Source organism: Scyliorhinus canicula, chromosome 1, assembly GCF_902713615.1.
Source record: "Scyliorhinus canicula chromosome 1, sScyCan1.1, whole genome shotgun sequence".
In the NCBI taxonomy this organism is placed as follows: Eukaryota; Metazoa; Chordata; class Chondrichthyes; order Carcharhiniformes; family Scyliorhinidae; genus Scyliorhinus; species Scyliorhinus canicula.
In genome coordinates, this window is record NC_052146.1 from 259260285 (window position 1) to 259279645 (window position 19361).

General features: G+C 43.2%; 1 protein-coding gene across 1 annotated transcript in view; it reads right to left on the reverse strand.

Moving 5' to 3' along the window:
* Positions 1 to 12733: 12733 nt before the first annotated feature.
* The window catches only part of eprs1 (glutamyl-prolyl-tRNA synthetase 1), a 130761-nt gene continuing 124133 nt past the window's right edge, over positions 12734 to 19361 (reverse strand). Inside the window, 5 exon segments of the mRNA XM_038811972.1 lie at positions 12734 to 12895; positions 13752 to 13816; positions 14246 to 14324; positions 16150 to 16310; positions 17742 to 17915. Of these exon segments, the coding sequence (XP_038667900.1) occupies positions 12745 to 12895; positions 13752 to 13816; positions 14246 to 14324; positions 16150 to 16310; positions 17742 to 17915 (630 nt within the window). The 3' untranslated portion in view covers positions 12734 to 12744.

Here is a 19361-nt window from a genome sequence, read left to right on the forward strand (position 1 = left end):
TGAATTCGACCATAGTCCTTGCACAATAAACCTGATAGCCACCATTGCTGGAATCCTTTCTAATCAATCATTATTTTGTATGAGCATGATCCAAATACCTGTGAATCAAAGCTCAAAAGGAATGAAAAGTACAGCATTTTTCCAGCCTAAACGCAAAGGTAGCGCCAAATCCATTTTGTTCAAACTCTGGTGGGGATCACCTCACTTGCCTTGGGATGTGTCTGACCACAGTTGACCTGTAGGTTTACAGGGACTATATACTTACGAAGAACATAATAGTATAACATATATTCTGCAACTTGTGTTGTCCTTAAAGATCTGTGTGCATTTGTAATGGTAGTAGGGTTGAAAGAGTATTGTATTATAGCCATACTTTTCATGTTTAATATTTTTTCTTTTGTTAAAAGTTAATTGTAGTCCTGTGACTCTGTTCATCCGCGTTTCTAACAAAAAAAGTAAAATTACGGTCCATTGAGCAAGGATTCCATTCGAGGACCTTCCTATCCTGTAGTAACGTCAGCGGGAATCGTAACACTTCAAAGGCTGCTTTCCACCTCCAGCACCACTAACGTTCACAACCCATGGTGCACACAGGCCACAAAAGCAAACAAACAGCAGCATTGCTATTGCATTTACCACTATGCATATACAGCCAGGCCGAGAAGGCAGTGGCCAAAAGAAGGGGGAAAAATTCAGGTTGTTACAATTAGGAAGGTTTTAAGATTGCTATGTTTTGTGACTGGTTTTAAAGGGGGTCAAGTGACCTGCTCTGAAGTCTGCCTGGGAGCCTGGGTGGTTTGATTGTTAGGGATCATTAGAAGGCTTAGATTGTTTGACTGGCACCCTTGGAGACAATGGCGGCGGCCTCTGTACTCACAGTAGGGACTGAGTCTCCAAAGTTCCAGAGAAGTGTTGAAATTTCCCGTTGGCACTGAATAGCGTGTGATTCACACATCCGTTGGGGATGCTATTCGATAAGCAAGTCAGGACATGCAAATGGGCCAGCAGTTGGCGGCCTGTCAGCTGGAGCTGTTTTTAAGCATTCCACTTCCCACACACTCACTGACACGAAGTTGATTCATAGAAAACCTGCCCCCCACGAGGTTGGGATTCCGAGCTGGACTCACAGATTCAGTGAGGAGAATAGAGACACCCTCTACCCCAGGGTGGTCAGTAGACTTAAGCCCGTCCTCCTGAACCGTACCTGGGAGTGTCAGCACTGTCTGCCTCACCAGGAGGAGACAGCTGGTGATCCAGAGGCGTGGGGCTCACTAGTGAGTACTCTGCCCTGAGAGGGGCAGAGAACCAGGAAGGATTCTAAAGGCCACAGTGCAGGAGCCCTCTGGTTGGGCTGAGCTCTGCTGATCCCTGCTTCCTCTGCAGTGGGGCAGCGCTTCCGAGGAGCGTCAACACCTGGTGGGCTCCTGATTGAGCTTGGCCACGTCCATCCCCTTGATGAAACAGCTGCAGTATGAGGGTGTCCATAGGGGTAGTCTGGGTGGGCTCCCAGATGACCAGAGGCTCTTGAAGCATTTAAAGGACATGGGCAGACTCAGTAGTGTGAGCAGCCAGGAGCCTGTAAATAGCACCAAAGAGGTGCATTTAAATCACATACTGCAGTGATGGATGTCTGAGCCATGCCACCCTGACACTGAGGGCAAAATCCTGAGCTCATAGACTTGGCACTACGTTGTTGGGGGGGGGGGGGGGGGGGGGCATGGAGCATGACGTTTTCCAGCCAGTAATTATATTAAAATCCATGGAAATGACTGTTTTGCACAGGTCCACCAGCACGGGGCGCAAACCTCTATATCATCGCCAGTGAGGGACCAGACCATGGCGTCGAAATTGACGCCAGATATAAAATAGATTTTTTCCATTTCACATGATTCTCTGTCCATTTGCAACTTTCACTTCCGGCGTCGCAAAGTGGACAGTCTAGCCCTATGTCTACCTCTGCCTTCATGATATTTAAGACTCTGCCTCAATAGCCTTTGAGGAAGTGAATTCCAAAGTTCATAAGATGTAGGAGCAGGATGAGGCCATTTGGCCCATCGAGTCTGGTCCGCCATTCGATCACGGCTGATTTCAACCTCGCCTTAACTCCACCGTCCTGCCTGTTCTCCATAACCCTTCAACCCACTATCAATTAAAAATCTGTCTAACTCCTCCTTAAATTTACTCACTGTTCCAGCATCCACCACACTCTGGGATAGTGAATTCCACAGATTCACAAAACTTTGGGAGAAGTAGTTTCTCCTCAACTCCGTTTTAAATTTGCTACCTCTTATCCTAAGACTAGACCTCTCATTCTAGAATGCCCCACAAGAGGAAGCATCCATCAATCTCATCAAGTCTATCAGACTCGGGTGGCACGGTAGCAGTGGTTACCACTGCTGCCTCAGGATGCCAAGACAGGAGTTTGATCCTGACCCCAGGTCACTGTCCATGTACAGTTTGCACATTTTCCCCGTCTCACCCCCACAACCCAAAGATGTGCAGGGCAGATGGATTGGCCATGCCAAATTGCTCCCTAATTGGAAAAATGTAAAAAAAGAAAGAAAAGTCGTCATGTCTGTAATATATGGGCAACCCCTTATTTTGAAACCATGGCCCCAAGTCCTAGATTCTCCCACAAGAGGAGTTATCTTTTTCACATCCACCCTGTAAAGCTCCTTCCGAATCTAATGGGTGGGACTTTTCAGCCACGCCCACCAGCCAACTGGAGGTTCCTACTCAAGGTCAACAGAACTTTACATGGTCACCGTCCAATCTTGAAGCCAAAAAATCCAGCCCTATGCATTTCAATCAAGATGCCTCTCACTCTTCTAAACTCCAGTCCATTCAAGCCTAGCTTGTCCAGTCTTTCCTCATAAGACAACCCGGCCATTCCAGGTATTTATCTAATAATCCTTCTCTGAACTGTTTCTCATGAATTTTGATCTCTCCTTCAATAAGTAGACCCAATACAGTACACAGTACTCCAGATATGGTTTCGCCAATCTCCTGTATAACCTTCCTCCTCCTGTATTCAATTCTCCTCTCAATAAATGATAACATTCTATTGGCTTTCCTAATTACTTGCTGCAACTGTATACTAGCCATTTGTGGTTCATGCACTAAGGCACCCAGATCCCTCTGCACTTTAGAGCTCTGCAATCTCTCACCATTTAGAGGATATGCCTTTTTATTCATCCTGCCAAAATGGAGAAGCTCACATTTTCGCACATTATACTCAATTTGCCTGACCTTTGGCCACTCAACACTCAACTAACCTATCTATATTCTTTTTCGCAAACTTTCCTATCTCGCTTTCTGTCATCAGCAAATTTAGCAACCATACCATCGGTCCCTTCATCCATATAATTTATATAAATTGTAAAGAATTGAAACCCCAGCACTGATCCCTGTGACACACCACTCATCATATCTAGCCAACCACAAAATTAGCCGTTTATGCCTCCTCTCTGTTTCCTTCCCCTCCCTTCTGCAGTGTCTCTGATTTGGCTTCTTCTAGCTGCTTACACTTTCTGCAGATGTGTTTGCCTTGGATTGTCGTGGCATCCAAAAGCTCCCACATATTGATTTGGTTTATGTATTGTTTTGTGTACCGAGGTACAGTGAAAGGTATTGTTCTGCTTACAGTCCTGGCAGATCGCTCTATACATAAAACAAACATACTATAAATAATGGCTAGAAAATATGTAGGAAGAGGATCTGTAGGGGAGAGCTTGCAGAGTTGCCAGCTCTGGCCCCATCTGGGGGGAGGGGGGAATTTAATTTAAAATCTAGCTGCATCCTACTGTTTTTTTTTGTGCCCAATGTCAGTCAGGAAGCCGAAGAGCTGGTTCAATTCCCAAGTAATTGGTCTCCTTGGCTCGGTACTGGTGTTTGGAGAAATGCTCAATCAGATCTCCGATATCTTCGTTCCTGCTGCAACTAAAGAGAATCTAACCATCATCCCTTGACATTCAACTCCATTCCATAACTTACAATAAATCATATGTATACTATTTACTGTGCTTATTTAATGCTAGTACAACTGACACTGAAAGTTATGTTTCTTAACTACGCAAGAATGTGTTTTAGATGTTTAAATAATTTTTTTTTAAACTTGAAAGTTTCAGTTCCTTTTATTTATTGATCTATCTCAACTCCTGTGTCCTGAGCTGGACAATAATTTAGGATCCATAACACAAAGCACTTACTGCCCAATCAACAAACTGATTTTCTGTAATTTAATGGTTTGCTCCTCAGCTCCTGACTGTCCCCCACCGACTCCTGGGAATCCGCACTGGAATCCCCGTGGTGTTAAGAAGCCCACTGATGTTAGATCCGAGGGTATCCCAAAATCCAGAAAGGTGACTTGGAATGTCGTTTCTTAATTGTTAACTTTGCAATTTGGTATAATGTGAGGAGAGATATGCAAATCAGTGAGGAAAGGTCAAGTCTTAATGTAATAATTTAAAGAAAAGAATGTTTATTAAACTGTAAAACACACAAAAAAGTCCACAATACAAAACACAATTAACTGCAGTAATGGCTACACACACGCACACAGTATACTTGAATTAACCCTCTTCGAAAGTAGGGGAGGGGAAGGCTTCAGAGATCTACAAGGAACTAATGAGTGGGAGGGAGCCACGATAGGGGAGGTGAAGAGAAATTGGGAAGAGCTGGGTGTGGGAGCTGGTAGCCGGATTATAAGAGGAGGCCCTGAGGCGAGTCAATGCATCCTCATAATGTGAGAGGCTCAGACTAATACAATTCAAGGTATTCCACAGGGTGCCAATGATGGTGGCCCGGATGAGCAGGTTCTTTGAGGGGGGTGGAGGATAGGCGAGGGCACTGTGCAGGGGGCCTGCAAACCACGTCTACATGTTCTGGGCATGTCTGAGGCCGAGAGGTTTCTGGCAGGGCTTTGTTAACATCATGTCAGAAGTTTAAAGGTGAGGGTGCTATCGAGTCCGGAGATGGCGCTCTTGTTGGAAGATCCGGGAGCCCAGAGGGTGAAAGAGGCCGATATTCTGACCTTTGCCTCCCTGGAGACCCGGAGACGGATCCTACTAGGATGGAGGGACTAAAGCCCTTGAAGTCGGGGGTATGGGTTAGCGACATGGCGGGGCTTCTCAGACTCGAGAAAATCAAGTTTGCATTGAGGGGATCGCTACAGGGGTTTACCTGGAGGTGACAGCTGTTCATTGACTTCTTCAAGAAAAATTAAGCTGTCAGCAGGGAGGGTTGGTGGAAGGGAGGAATGGGGGGGGGGGGGGGGGGGGGGGGAGGTGAGTAAAGTCAGGAAGACCAGTGGAAAGGGGGCCTGGGGAAGGAGGTCCTGTTTGTCTAAGCCATGGCTGGGGTTTGTTACTGGGTGTTGTTTATCTTGTTTTGTTCCTTTTGATGCCTGATGGTTAAAATTGTTAAAAATGATAAATGCCTTAATAAAATATTTTCTAGAAAAAGAATTGACCCCTCCCACATCTATTTATATTCCTAAACTCTGGGGATGAACCTTTACCTCAAATAACACCCCAGAAAGTGCAACTTTACAAGCCAAATCCAGCAAATAGTTACCACACATGATTTGTATCTTTACTTTAGGAAGCCATTTTTCTGGTTAGTGAAGAATATTGAGGGTTTCAAAACAGCAGCCTCTCAGCCTAGAAGCCTGTTTTTGGGCAAGCTTCCGTTTCCAGCTAGATGTGACTATGATCTTAGCTGCTCATAAGCTGTGTTTCACTCTCCAGTACAGAATTAACCCTGCCATTGATATATCATTTATCCATTTTTAGCTTATCCTATCGAAAGAACTCATCTGAGAAATCATGGGCGGGATTCTCCGACCCCCCACCGGGTCAGAGAATCGCTGGGGGTCGGTGTGAATCCTGCCCCCGCTGTCCTCCAAATTCTCCCGCCCCCCAAAAATTGCCCCGACGTGAGTTGTGCCGCCCGCCACGGAGAATGGCAGGGACCGATGCGACTCAATGGGACCTGGGGCTCCACGAATTCTCAGGTCCGCGATGGGCCAAAGTCCTGCCCATTCGTTCCCAGTCCCGCCGGTGTAAATTAGAGTAGATCCCTTACCGGCGGGACCTGGTGGCGCAGGCAGGCTCGTTCTTGGGGAGGCGTATGGGGATCTGGCCCCGGGAGGTGCCCCCACGGTGGCCTGGCCCACGATCGGGGCCCACCGATCAGTGGGCGGGCCTGTGTCGTGGGGGCATGCTATCCTTCCGCACCGGAGGCTGTGGTCCTCCGCCATTCCCGGTGCGGAAGCAAATCCCTCTGATGATGCCAGCACATGCTGGCACTCCCGCGCATGCGCCAATTCGCACCAGCCGGTGAAAGCCCTTCGGCGCCTGTTGGCGTGGCACCAAGCCCCTTTCCCGCCAGCCGGCGGGGCGCAAACCACTCCGGGGTGGGCCTCGCCTCTGAAGGTGCAGACCCCCCTCCCCACCGCGTAGGGGTGAATACCGTCCCATGTTTTTAGCATGGAAATGCAGCATACATTCTTATATCTCCACTTTGGACTCCCACCTTGTTGTTTTAGCACTTACAATTCTGTACTCGATTATCCTCCACTTAAGTAAATATCTGGTTGCCCTGCTGCTAAGCTAATTTACATTTAAAACCCCTCTGAAACCTTATCAATTTTCTTTTATGCAATTCTTTAATCTTTATTTCATCCAAAATTCTTGACCGTGCTCCTCAGCTCCCGATGTCTCCCACCGGTCCATAGCGACTCCTGGGAAGAAGGTAGGCCACACTCAAATCCCCGGGCTTTATTTACCGGTACTCCTCAGCTCCCAACTATCTCCCACAGATCTGTCCCGACTCCCAGAAAGATAGGTTGAGAACGTTGGGTTGTGTTTTAAACTGCACACTTTGTTCCAAGGTGAGAGTTGGGCTCTCAAGGATAGCTAATTAGCAATTCAACCAAGTTACAAGGTCCGTGTGATCCTCATTGCCATGGGGGAGGATGTAGAGGAAGCCATTACAGCCAGTGTTACCATGGCTTACCATGCAGGAATGAAGGTGAAAGCTCATAATCAGATAGAAAAAAACAAAATCGTGGGTAGTTAAAAAAAAGTGGCTGAAAGAGACCTATCTTGTCTGAGGTGGGGAAAAGAGGTCCCATGAAAAGAAATCCTCAAGAGTGAAAGACAGTTCTAAGATTGCATGTTACCAGGCTGCGAAAGAACAGGAATAAACCTTTGGGATCCAAGAAGCAGTTTGGATTGATTTTGGTTAAATTGAATATCAACAAGAAGGACAATGTAAAACATACGTGGAAAATGTGTTTTATTGGTTGGGCTAAGAATGAGGGGGTATTCTGTTCTGTGATTTAAAAGTATGAGTACAAAGAATTATAAAGTAGAACTTGGTTAGTTAAGTGTTTTTAGTCACATGAAATCTTGACATCATTCTTTCCGCTATTAACTGGAACTTTAAGCTACCTATCTATAGTGATTCAAATCTTTGAAATGGTTTTCTCCGTCATTTTCATTACTCCACCTGCTCTTTCTAGGAAGCACTCGAGAACAAAATGACAGCCTCTTAGAAAAAAACTGGTTAGAAAATCAGCTGTCCCCTGACTTAAATGGATCCTCGCAGAGCTATATAAATAAACAATCTTAATCCCCACATTGAAACTGCCTTGACTTGTCAATCAAAAACCTTATAAGAGGCAATGAAGTGTGAAATTTAATGTAAACAATGCAGTTCAAAGCTTGTGCAGCACAGTAACAAGCACTGTTGCTTCACAGCACCAATGACCGGGGTTCGATTCCTGGCTTGGGTCACTGTCTGCATGTTCTCCCCGTGGGTTTTCTCCCAAAGTCCCGAAAGATGTGCTGTTAGGTGATTTGGACATTCTCAATTTTCCCTCAGTGTACCCGAACAGGCACCGGAATGTGGCGACTAGGCGATTTTCACAGTAACTTCATTGCAGTGCTAATGTAAGCCTACTTGTGACACTGATAAAGATTATAATTATGATTTTAGCTTTCTAGGCATACAAACATACTTCAATACTTTAAAGAGGAATGATATTGGGAGAAAAACACTTCAAGGGTTCCCACAATACTACAGTAATGGGATTACTTTTACCTTCATCTCACAGATCTTTGAACTTAGCATACTGACAGACTATTTAAAGGGTTTAAAAGTACAGATGGGAACACTCACTTTATTATGAGAGAACTATATTTTTGAGATATTGACTGACTGTTTCAAAGGCTGCATGGGAAGAGCAGTTAAACGATCCCTATCCCAGAAAAGACCCCAGATCTGAGCCCCTCCAGCCCAGCACAAGCCCCCCTCCCCCAATGTCCACTTCCAATGGATGATCTCCACCCCACCCCCCCCTCCAGATACCCTGGAGGCAATTTAAGTTAAGATGGGTACTCATCCTCGAAACACTCGGACTGAAAGGTGCCAGGTTAGCATTGCCAAGGGACAGGGTCTGAAGGAGGGGGTGGGAAGGGAGCTGAGGGGGCCCTTGTTCATGATCAAAGGGGTGGGGGTCTTGCCACAGGGTATTCTGAGATTGGGGCATCCTTTTGATGAGCAGGACCTGTCATCAAGAGATTCCGTCCTGCCCATCTCAGGTCCAGCGACAACCCCATTAAATGGCACTGAAAACCCAATTGAGTGCAAAACATTTTTAAAGTACAATTGAATGGCACATCAGGATCACTCCCAGCTCCAGCAGAAATCACTCCAGCTTCCCCGCTAATGCGAGCACTCAAGTCTCTTATCGGGATAATCGTGCCCTCTAGTGCAGTTTAACTACTTAATACATTAATTTGCAAAATGGAAACAAATGGAAAGCCCTTCTGATTATTTAGTATTTTATCCTTCTTTCACGTTAAAAAAAAAACACATCACCAAGTTTATTAGTTAAGCATGTACAGGTAATAGTTTCCACGGTACTCTAATAGAGCTCTCCGAGCCCCCAAGCTAAATTTTGTCAAGAGGAAGCGTGGTGGCACTGCTACTTCACAGCGCCAGGGACCCAGGTTCAATTCTGGCCTTTGGTGACTTAGTGCAAACTCCACACAGACTTTGTCCCAGTGCCTGCGGTGGTTTCTTCCAGGTGCTCCAGTTTCCTCTCTCAGTCCAAAGACATTAAGGCTTGGTGGATTAGTCATGCTAACTTACCCCATAGCATCCAAAGATGAACAGGTTAGATGGGGCTGTAGGGATTTGGTGGGGGAGTAGGCATCGGTGGTATTCTCTTTCAGAGGGTTGGTGCAGATTCAATGGGCTGAATGGCCTCCTTCTGCACTGTAGGAATTCTATGATACCATGGCAGTTTTCAATGGTGTGTCATTGACTGGGGTGCACCATGTTGCAGTCTGGATTCCCTGCAAAGCCCCACTTGTGCCAATTTGCTGCACAGTTTGGAAATGGTTGTGTGTAATGATGGTGTTGCAGGTTGAAGCCAGGTAGGTGGATTCCGGCTGTCATAGAGCTTCTGCAGCTATTCCTTGGCACAGTGGTCTTAGCTATGCAGGCTGGCGTGATGGGAGGTGGATTGGCAAGTGCAATTTGATTGTCTAACAGTGATGTGTAACATGGGTTCAAACACAGATTTCTGCATGAAACAAACATCAGCAACACTGTTTTACTCGGGGAAATATTAGGTCCAGAAATGAGACCTCAATGTAGCAGGCAATTAAACAGACAGAAAAAAAAAACCCCTACTAGCACAGGGTCTGAGGGATACATCCACACCTGGCCGAGTTACATTGTCCCAAGTCAGACTTGAACTCAATGAGTGGGAATTACACACAATGCCCCAGATCCCATTGTTCTTCAGGACATCTTTGCGCCTGACCAGCTATTAGCCCATTATAGAGTCTGATGGTCTCTTTGTCCATTCATGGGAGATTCGTTGCATATTACTAACATGGCTCAGTTTCGACCCCCCCACAACCCAAAGATATGCAGGTTAGGCGAAAAATGAATTGGATACTCTAAATCTTTTTTTTAAATATAAGAACATGGCTCAGTTCTATTGTGGAAATTGGAGTAGGCCATCAAACAGCCAAGATAATGTTGACAGATTCAAATCTGGAAACCTCAGAGAACCTTTGTTTGAGGGGCTGGGTAGAGAGAGAGAGCGCTATTTGGAACAGGTACACGGAGAAGGCTTTAGAGATTGACCAGAGACGTCATGCAAGTTGCCACCGAGGCAAGCTTTGGAAAAGGGTTCTAAATAAATGTCCCTAACAGAAGAAAAATTGCTTCATAAATGCAAGTATTGCCTTTACCTGTCTGTGTAAATGGCATCAAAGCAGTATGTTTATTTAAAGTGATGCTCAACAGGAACTAGTGTGTTAATGGGAACTAGTATGTTAAGGTTATGAAACTGAAGTAATAGTCTAAATACTGTGTTTTTTAATTTTAATAAAGCTTGTTTATAATATCAAAGCCCAATTTCTTATCACTCCTGGAACTTGGGGGTGTTGGGGGTTGTTGGGTTACGGGTATAGGGTGGATACGTGGGTTTGAGTAGGGTGATCATTGTTCGGCACAACATCGAGGGCCGAAGGGCCTGTTCTGTGCTGTACTGTTCTAATCGATCTTTCCACACCACCTTAAAATTAAAAAAAGTTTGCCACTCTTGAGAACTGACCTCCGTCCATAACAATGTTTTGTAGGCAAGATCATGATCAGCTTGACCAATCATAATAACTGCTGCAGGGCACCAAAACAAAGCCATCCCAAATGACTGGCAGCTCCAACAGCACATGTCATGGTAAGGAACAAGCAAAATGTAACTGCTAAAGATGAAGAACAGATTTGGTAGAGGGGTGTGGTGTGACTGGCATGTCATGCTGTGCAAGTCAACATTCTCAAAAAGCACTCTGATGAAGTTTAGTACCATTAGCAACTGCTAGCCAAAGACATTGAATCTGCACAAAGACATGGCATGTCTGATTAAATTCATGCTGGAATTCTAAACTTTGATGAAACAGAAAGCCTTTGTTATACACATTAAGTACCTGTATGTGTTCTCCTGAATTTGGTGCATATTGCTAAAATGGTGTCTTAATAGCCATGCCTGTTGGGAGTCAATGATTGCTATTGGCCAACATCTTCTATTACGTCTCAATCAAATTGCTATTTTCCAACTTAACTATTGTTTCAGTCTCTCTAAAGGAATGAAATTATTCTTGAGCTATTCACTCGTATGTTATGCATTATAAAAGTGCCTAATTTTACTCTGTGCACGTTCTGGAATCATTAAAAAAATCCATAACCAATTTGCCAACCAGAAAACATGGAAGAATGCAGAGCTCTATGACAGCCTGAATGCGAGAGCTCTTAGCCAGTTACATGTTACATAGAACAGAGTACTGGAAGCACTCAACAGATCTGGCAGCATCAGCGGAGAAACAGCATTAACGTCTCGGGTGATGAAAGGACATCAGTCTGAAATAGTTGCTCTTCCCACAGTTGGTGCCAGACCTGTTGAGTTCATCCAGGATTTTCTGTTTTATTTGGGAGTTTCCCCATTGCTGTATACAACTGAAGCATAACTTTCTCCCCATTGTATTTCAGTCTCCTTGAGATATAGACCAATATTTCATTCACCTTTTGATTGCTTCTTATGCATATGTACGTCAACACCTCTGGATCTTCCTTTCCAATTTCTCACCACTTCAAAAATATTCTACTGTATTCTTTTTGGATCAATAGTGGATGATCTCTCACTTTCCCACACTGAACACTATTTGCCACAATTTTCCCATTCATGTCATCTTTTTCATCCCTTTGCAATATCCTGCACTCCCAGTGTATCTCCGAGCTTAATATAATGTGCAAACTCGGACATACATGCCTTCATCCAAGTCATTGATAAATATAAATTGGGGCAGCACGGTAGCGCAGTGGTTTTCACCATTGTTTCACAGCTCCAGGGTCCCAGGTTCGATTCCCGGCTTGGGTCACTGTCTGTGCGGAGTCTGCACGTTCTCCCAGTGTCTGCGTGGGTTTCCTCCGGGTGCTCCAGTTTCCTCCCACAGTCCAAAGATGTGCAGATTAGGTGGACTGACCATGCTAAATTGCCCTTAGTGTCCAAAAAGGTTAGATGGGTTATGGGATAGGGTGGAGGTGCAGACTCGATGGGCTGAATTGCCTCTTTCTGCACTGTAAATTCTATGTCTATGTCTATGATGAAAAGTTGATGCCATAACATAGATCTCTGGGAGCAGTATTGGTCACATAAAATTTCAATCCATGTCACAATATTGCCTCCAATTCGGTTTACTTTTAATGCAACTTTATGCAGAATTGAGTTAGATTAGCTGCTAGTTAGGTTGTTATTTTCAAATAGTGACACTCTCTAGGATAAGCATGTAGGTGTGTGGATTCACTGTAAGAGTTCAAAAAGGAACTTGATATGTTCTTGCAAGTACGAGACAAATCATTTTATAGAAAGTAGGTTGGTTATGGGGATAATGATGGAATCATGGATTTAAGTGCCAATCCATTGCATTGGTTAAACTAAACAACACACAGAAATCTATTCATTAATGATTTATTACTATTGAGTAGGATACCTGGAGCAAATGTATTTTTGATAGCCATAGCCCTAGTTCTGTTTTTGTTTCTGATACAGTTTATTTTTTTATAACTGGATAAAAATACACAAAAAGATGAACATAACTATCATTGATTAGTCTTATAAAAACATGTATAGTCAAAGACACGATTTTCCCACATACTGTATCTTCACTAGTAACTGCGGCCAAAAAGTACATAGTGTTGGGCAGGCTCCTTGCCACTGATGCATAAGGCTCCAGACCTCAATTCACGAAGAGGTTTGAAAGGGATACAAAGACTCTTGGCTCCCATGGATGGTGCACCAGGTTCAATATCCTGATCCCTGTATCACAAAAGATATAAAAACAAATGGAATACTAAAATAGTCTCAAAAATGAGATGGCGGCAAGGCAGACAATGGACATATAACCTTGAGTGAATCCAGAAAATTCCCCTTTTCTCTCCTTTATTGGAGCAGCCAATCTGAACAGAACACTAGATAATGTCCAGATTCTAGTTGTGAGAAATATTAATGAATACATGAGAACTCGCCTGCCCTTTTCAAATATTGCCATGCAATCTTTTACATTAATCAAAGAGGGCAAATGGTGCAATCACATCTAAATGTTTTGAAAATGGTTTCAACATATGGCTACTAATATCACCATGTTTCAGCTAACAATCAAATTGAAGTTAAAATATAAGCTTATGCTTTAAAAGATGCATTCAAAAATTAATTCCACGTCAGTTGCTTTTTGCCTCAGTATTCAAATACTCCATTATTGGGCAGGATTCTCCGATGGCCTGGCCCGCGATCTGCGGGTGGGCCTGTGCCGTGGCGGCACTCCTTCCTTCCGCTCCGGCCACTGTAGGGATCTTCCATGGCCGGCACGGAGAAGACCCCCCCCTGCACATGCGGCAGAATATGCCGGCGGTTCTGCGCATGTGCGGGATCACGCCAGCCCTTTGGCGCATGTGCAGACTCGCGCAGTCCCTTTGCGCCGTCTGGCGTGGCACCAACCCCTCTGCCGTCTTCCCAGCCGCCGGAAGTGCGGAGAATTCTGCTACTTCCGGTCGGCCCAATGGCAGAGTGATTCGCATCGTTTTTGACGCCGGCGTCGGGCCATCGCACCGATTGCGGAGAATCCCGCTAATAGCAATGAATACAGCACTAAGAACACATTATCATTTGCCATTACCTTGCTGTCATTTTCTTGATCCAGTCTTCACATTCTATACCACCACAAAAAGGAATCTGCACAATCTGAAATGAATGAGGCAACAATATAAAAATCCAATTTTAGAATCAGCAGTTAGACATAAAAGGTGGAAAATGCAGTTCTGGAGAATAAAATAACACTCCATTAACCAAATGTAGTATAAAGTTTCCAGTGAACAATATGCCGAGTCATGACTTGATGCAGACCTTTCTCCCAATTTCCCATGCCAACTACAAATTCCCCTAATTAACAATTGTGTTAATTTGGAGCTTTGTTAACAGATCTACTTCTCAAAGGATTGCACTGAAACTCCATAAATATTTTATCAGACCCTTATACCTGATGGGGAGATGGTGAGGGATTAGTTTTATCTGGATTTCAAATCTAAGCCCCATAGTTGCTACCCAGCTGTGCTAGGTATCCCACATGAATGTATTAAAAGTTAGCAAAAGAGAATTAAAGTGAGATCATACCTTTCCTGAATCTAACTTCTGTTGAAATTGTTCCATTGTGTCAGCCAAAACCATATGTTTCTTCAGATCCAGAGCAGCTCTTATTGTAAAAGGGAAGAAAAATAATAAAAGGTTAGGAAGTATTATCATCTGTGTCGCAGCACATCGTAGCAAGATGGAAATGAATGACTCGCCCTATTACACCGGCTTCATCACTAATAGGAAAGTCAGTTTGTCAGCCAAAATGCAGTTTTGGTCTCCTTATTTGAGACAGCACTGGAGGCAGGACAGAAAAGTTCACTGAATTAGACCTTGGGTTGAGGGAGCTGACTTATGTTAAGAGACTACATTAATTAAGCCCATATTCTGTGGAGTTTAAAAGAATGAAGGTCCATCTCATTGAAACATACAAGATTCTGAACAAGCAAAGGATAGACAGAGACAGATTCCCGGGCTCTCAGTCTCAGGATAAATGGCCTATCATATCGGACTGAGATGAGGAGAAATTACTTCACTCAAGGTCTTGTGAATCTTTGGAATTTTCGATCCCACAAGGCTGGCGATGTTCCATTGTTGAAATACTTTTAAAGCTTAGATAAACAGATTTTTGGTCTCAGGGAATTAGAGGATACGTGAGCAGGTGGGAAAGTGGCATTGAAGCCCAAGATCAACCATGATTGTACTGAATGCAGAGCGATCTTGAAGAGCCACATGGTCTACTCCTATTCTTTGTCATCTTGTATGTTTGCTGTTAATAGTGCAACACAGTGACAGTGCAACAAATGGCAAAATATCCTTTCCTTAATAAGCAAAAAGGGAGAACAGTTGAACTTTTAACTGAGTATTAAAAATATGCACAGCAAAGTCAGGAAAATCAATAAAGTTAAAACCATTTTGATATTAATTTTAAAACTTTATTGTTGGTAAAAAAAATAGTATTTATGGATAAAAATCAAACATTTTGCTAGTGTTATATTTTACTTAGTAAATGTGCTAGATTATTTGGATAAAATGTTAAGCATTGAAGAACTGAGCTAACAATTATTCACACTGAGTTGTGTTGCTAAGCTATTAAAGGCCAGCGATTTTGATAAAGTAGAAGGAATATTTAAAATGAATAATAATATAAGAATATAATATTCACAAATTAATTATTTCCAATACTAAAATGTTGTCTCACTAACTCTGCTGAGAATTTACATGTTATTTTATTGTACTCCGACCATTCTACATTCTATTGTTCAAACAGAAGTCCCAGATATTTAGAGTGTGGCACTTTAAAGTAAATGTGATAACATGTTATTGGAGATGGAGATAATTAAGAAGTGACCTGGGGTGTTGAAAATGGAGAATTGTTCACAAACAGGGAATGCATCTCCCCTCTAGAAGGTAAATCCAGACGGTTAGGATATTATTTTAAAAATCCAGCTAAGGGACTTTAAAGCAGACACACAAGAAACCTCTTTAGAACTGCAAGCAAGCAAGCCTTGATGTAAAAACAACTGAAGTGATTAAAAAGGTGATACTGGGGAAGCAAAGTTAATAATGGATAAGAAGAAGGGAACTGTAATTATCAAGATTAATGTGCAGAATAGTACAGGCCCGGTGGACTGAATGACCTACTCTTCCTAAAGTAAACCCGTGTGGGATTTGGAAGCTTGACTTTTTGATTTTGCCAAATCACTTTTCTCAGGGATCTTGAAATGGTTATGCAGTGTGTTCTCCTCGTGTCATATTTTCCTGCTCCCTTAGATGCTCCTCTCCCAACACACCCAGGGACTCAGGAGATGGAGGCTCTCAATGGGAAGCACACTCATGCTAATAGACTAGTTCAAATACACACAAAACACTGAAATTTAAAATATGATTTATATCTTCATAGAAACATCCAAAGCGAGAATCGTGCGCCGTCTGATAAAACGCACCTGTTAAAGAGATTGTTTTGGATTTCTTCCAACAAATTCTTCAGCTTTGTCTCAGCATCAGCCTCAGTTACTGTAAGTTTGCTGGCAGTGTCTCTTCTGACGGCCACAAACTGATTATTTTTCATGTCCCGTGGTCCAACCTCCAGCCTGATGGGTACACCCTACAATTGGAATAGATTAAAAAAATTTAGCTCCATTTCATTGAATTTAATTTTTTTTAAATGTTGGCTGTAGTATAATGGACTGAAGTTGGACGAGGTGCTGCCATGGATGAGTCCAAAGATGTGCAGGTTAGGCGGGGTTAGGGCAGTGAAATGGCCCTAGGTAGAGTGCTCTTTCAGAGGGTCAGTGCAGACACAATGGGTTGAATGGCCTCCTGCTGCATTGTACAGATTCTAGGAATAGTTGCTGAAGAATCTTTAAAAAATTTGGTGGAAGTTTCAGAGAGTGATAACCAAAGTAAAGGATGTCCATAATACTATATGACAAGAGTTGAATATGTTAGATGAACACCAGATACATCATCCTTGGCTAGAAGCATCATTATATTCACTGGCAGGTAGTATTTTATGACATTCTTATTTAAAGACAATTAGGCCAGATGAGTTACTAGCCATACTAGTGCAGTAGATATTTTGTGGCAATTTAAACCTGCACAAGACACAGAAAGCAATTCAGAGTGCACTTCAATCAAACCTGTTTTAATGGTGGTGAACTCAGCCCAACGCATCACACAAGCTTGCCACCAGCACATTGATTCTGTCTACACCTCCCGCTGCCTCAGGAAGGCAGACAGCATTATCAGAGACCCCTCACACCAGGCTTTGCTTTCTTCCAGACCCTTCCATCAGGCAGAAGATACAGAAGTCTGAAGACGCACACATCCAAACATAGGAACAGCTTCTTCCCCACAGCTACTAGACTCCTCAACGACTCTCCCTCGGACTGATCGGTTCCCTGTAAGAACACTATTCACAACACCCTAAGCTGCTCTTGCTCATGTATAGGCTTTGTTTGGCCCCGTGTTCTGCACTGTAACCAATCACTGTCAATGTACTCTGTCGTTTATTCTTTTTTTGTCTACTATGCATGTACTGTGTACGTTCCATAGGCCGCAGAAAAATACTTTTCACTGTACTTCGGTACTTTTTACTGTACTTCGGCACATGTGACAATAAATAAATCAAAAGGTTCACACTCAGTATCAAGTAGGAGATGCGCAAGTAACTATACTTCAGTAACCATTCCAATTATAAGGAGAAATATGCCCAATAAATGACAATTGGAGGACTCAGAGATATTGCAAGATCAGCAAGAACAGTTTCAAAATTTCCAACTATACTGCAGCATCCAACTAGCTCACGCTGCGCAGCAAAATGACAAGTCAAGAGCAAGATATGTAAATTAATTCTGGTCCTGGAAACCAAACACATACCCATCTAGTCTTTATGAGAAGCAGACATCTACTACTTACATGGCATTCATGATCTGGATCTGTGTGTTGTGGACACTGCAATTTGCTTCAAGTAAAATCCTGCCAACAAAACTAACCAAGGAGGGTTCATACATCGCAACACATGTTATCCACTTACTTTCAACTCCCAGTGGTTGAACTTCCAGCCGGGTGAGTAGTTATCCCTCAAGTCAGCCCGAGCACGAATTCCAACCATAGTCAGCCGGTCAAGATATTGACTGCACTTCTTTAACAAAGAGTCCTTGTCCTCTTCTGATAGTGTGTTTGTGATCCCACAAGGTATTATTATAACCTATAAAGTGAGCAATTAATCATGAAATGAATACATAGTTAGGCCTGTATTCCCGAGAGTTTTGAGGAATGAGGGGTGATGAAACGTACAAAATTCTTGCACGACATGTCAGGCTGGATGTAGTTAAAGATGTTTCACCTGGCTGCTGAGTCTAAAATCAGGGGACATAATCTCAGGATCAGGGGCTGGCCATGAAGACTGAGATGAGGATGAATTTCTTCATTCATTCTCTACCCCAGTGGGCTGTGCAAGCTCAATCATTGAGCATGTTCAAGACAGAAACCAACAGCTTTCTGAAGATTAATGACATCAAGGGATGTTGGGATAGTGCGGGAAAGTGGTATTGAGGTAGGTGATCGGCCATGATTTAATTGAATGGTGGAGCAGACTTGTTGGGCCAAATGGCCTACTCCTATTCTTGTGTCCCCTTGATTGTTTTGGTAAATCATGTCCTCACAAGGAAAGAGATTCAATCACTGGAAATTAAAACATTTTCTTATTTATGGTACCTACTGTCAGCATCAATCCAACAGATCAGGTACAACATTAGTTGCAAAATTCTTTACAATCTGATTATCTTTACGTGTATGTAGTTAGCTGGCTCTCAGTGTCACCACACTGCTTAATAAGGGAATTTTCACCCAGACTCCTGATATTATACAGTAAAAATGTTGCTTTTTAAAAAAAAAAATTTAGAGCACCCAATTTATTTTTATTCCAATTAAGGGGCAATTTAGCGTGTTCAACCAACCAACCGTGCCCACCTTTGGGTTGTGGGGGCGAAACCCACGCAAACACGGGGAGAATGTGCAAACTCCACACGGACAGTGACCCAGAGCCAGGATTGAACCTGGGACCTCAGCACCGTGAGACTGCAGTGCTACCACTGCGCCAAAAATGTTGCTTTTTAAAGATTTGGCTATCATAATATAGAATGACCAGTGTATTATCTTATTAAGATTAATTGTCTACTTTTAAATGTACAATATGTAGTGGAACTGTATTTCGCTGTTGCTTAGAACCAGATAGAAGTTTAAGAATTCAGCTATACCCAGTTGAATAATACTGGGAGAGTAATTACGGCAGGAACCTCACAATCGTTAAAAAGTACTTGGACGAACACTTGAAATACAATAATGTTTAAGGCAATGAGCCAAGCTGGGAAGTGGGATTAGTGTAGAGTTAGAGTAGTTTTTTGTCAGTGCAGGCTTGATGGGCCTACGGGCCTCTTCTGTACTGTATGATTCTATGATGAATGCATATCAGTCATTTAGCACTGTACGTTTTATCATTTGGCGTTGAGAGTTTAATTTACTGAGGCATCATTAACTGTGACCAGCAAACAATAATTAATCTTCTCACAAGCAAAGCCAAGCTACCGAGCTTATAGAAACAGCAAATTTCAAAGTACAGGGCGAAGCTACTTTTTCAGTTAATTCACATATA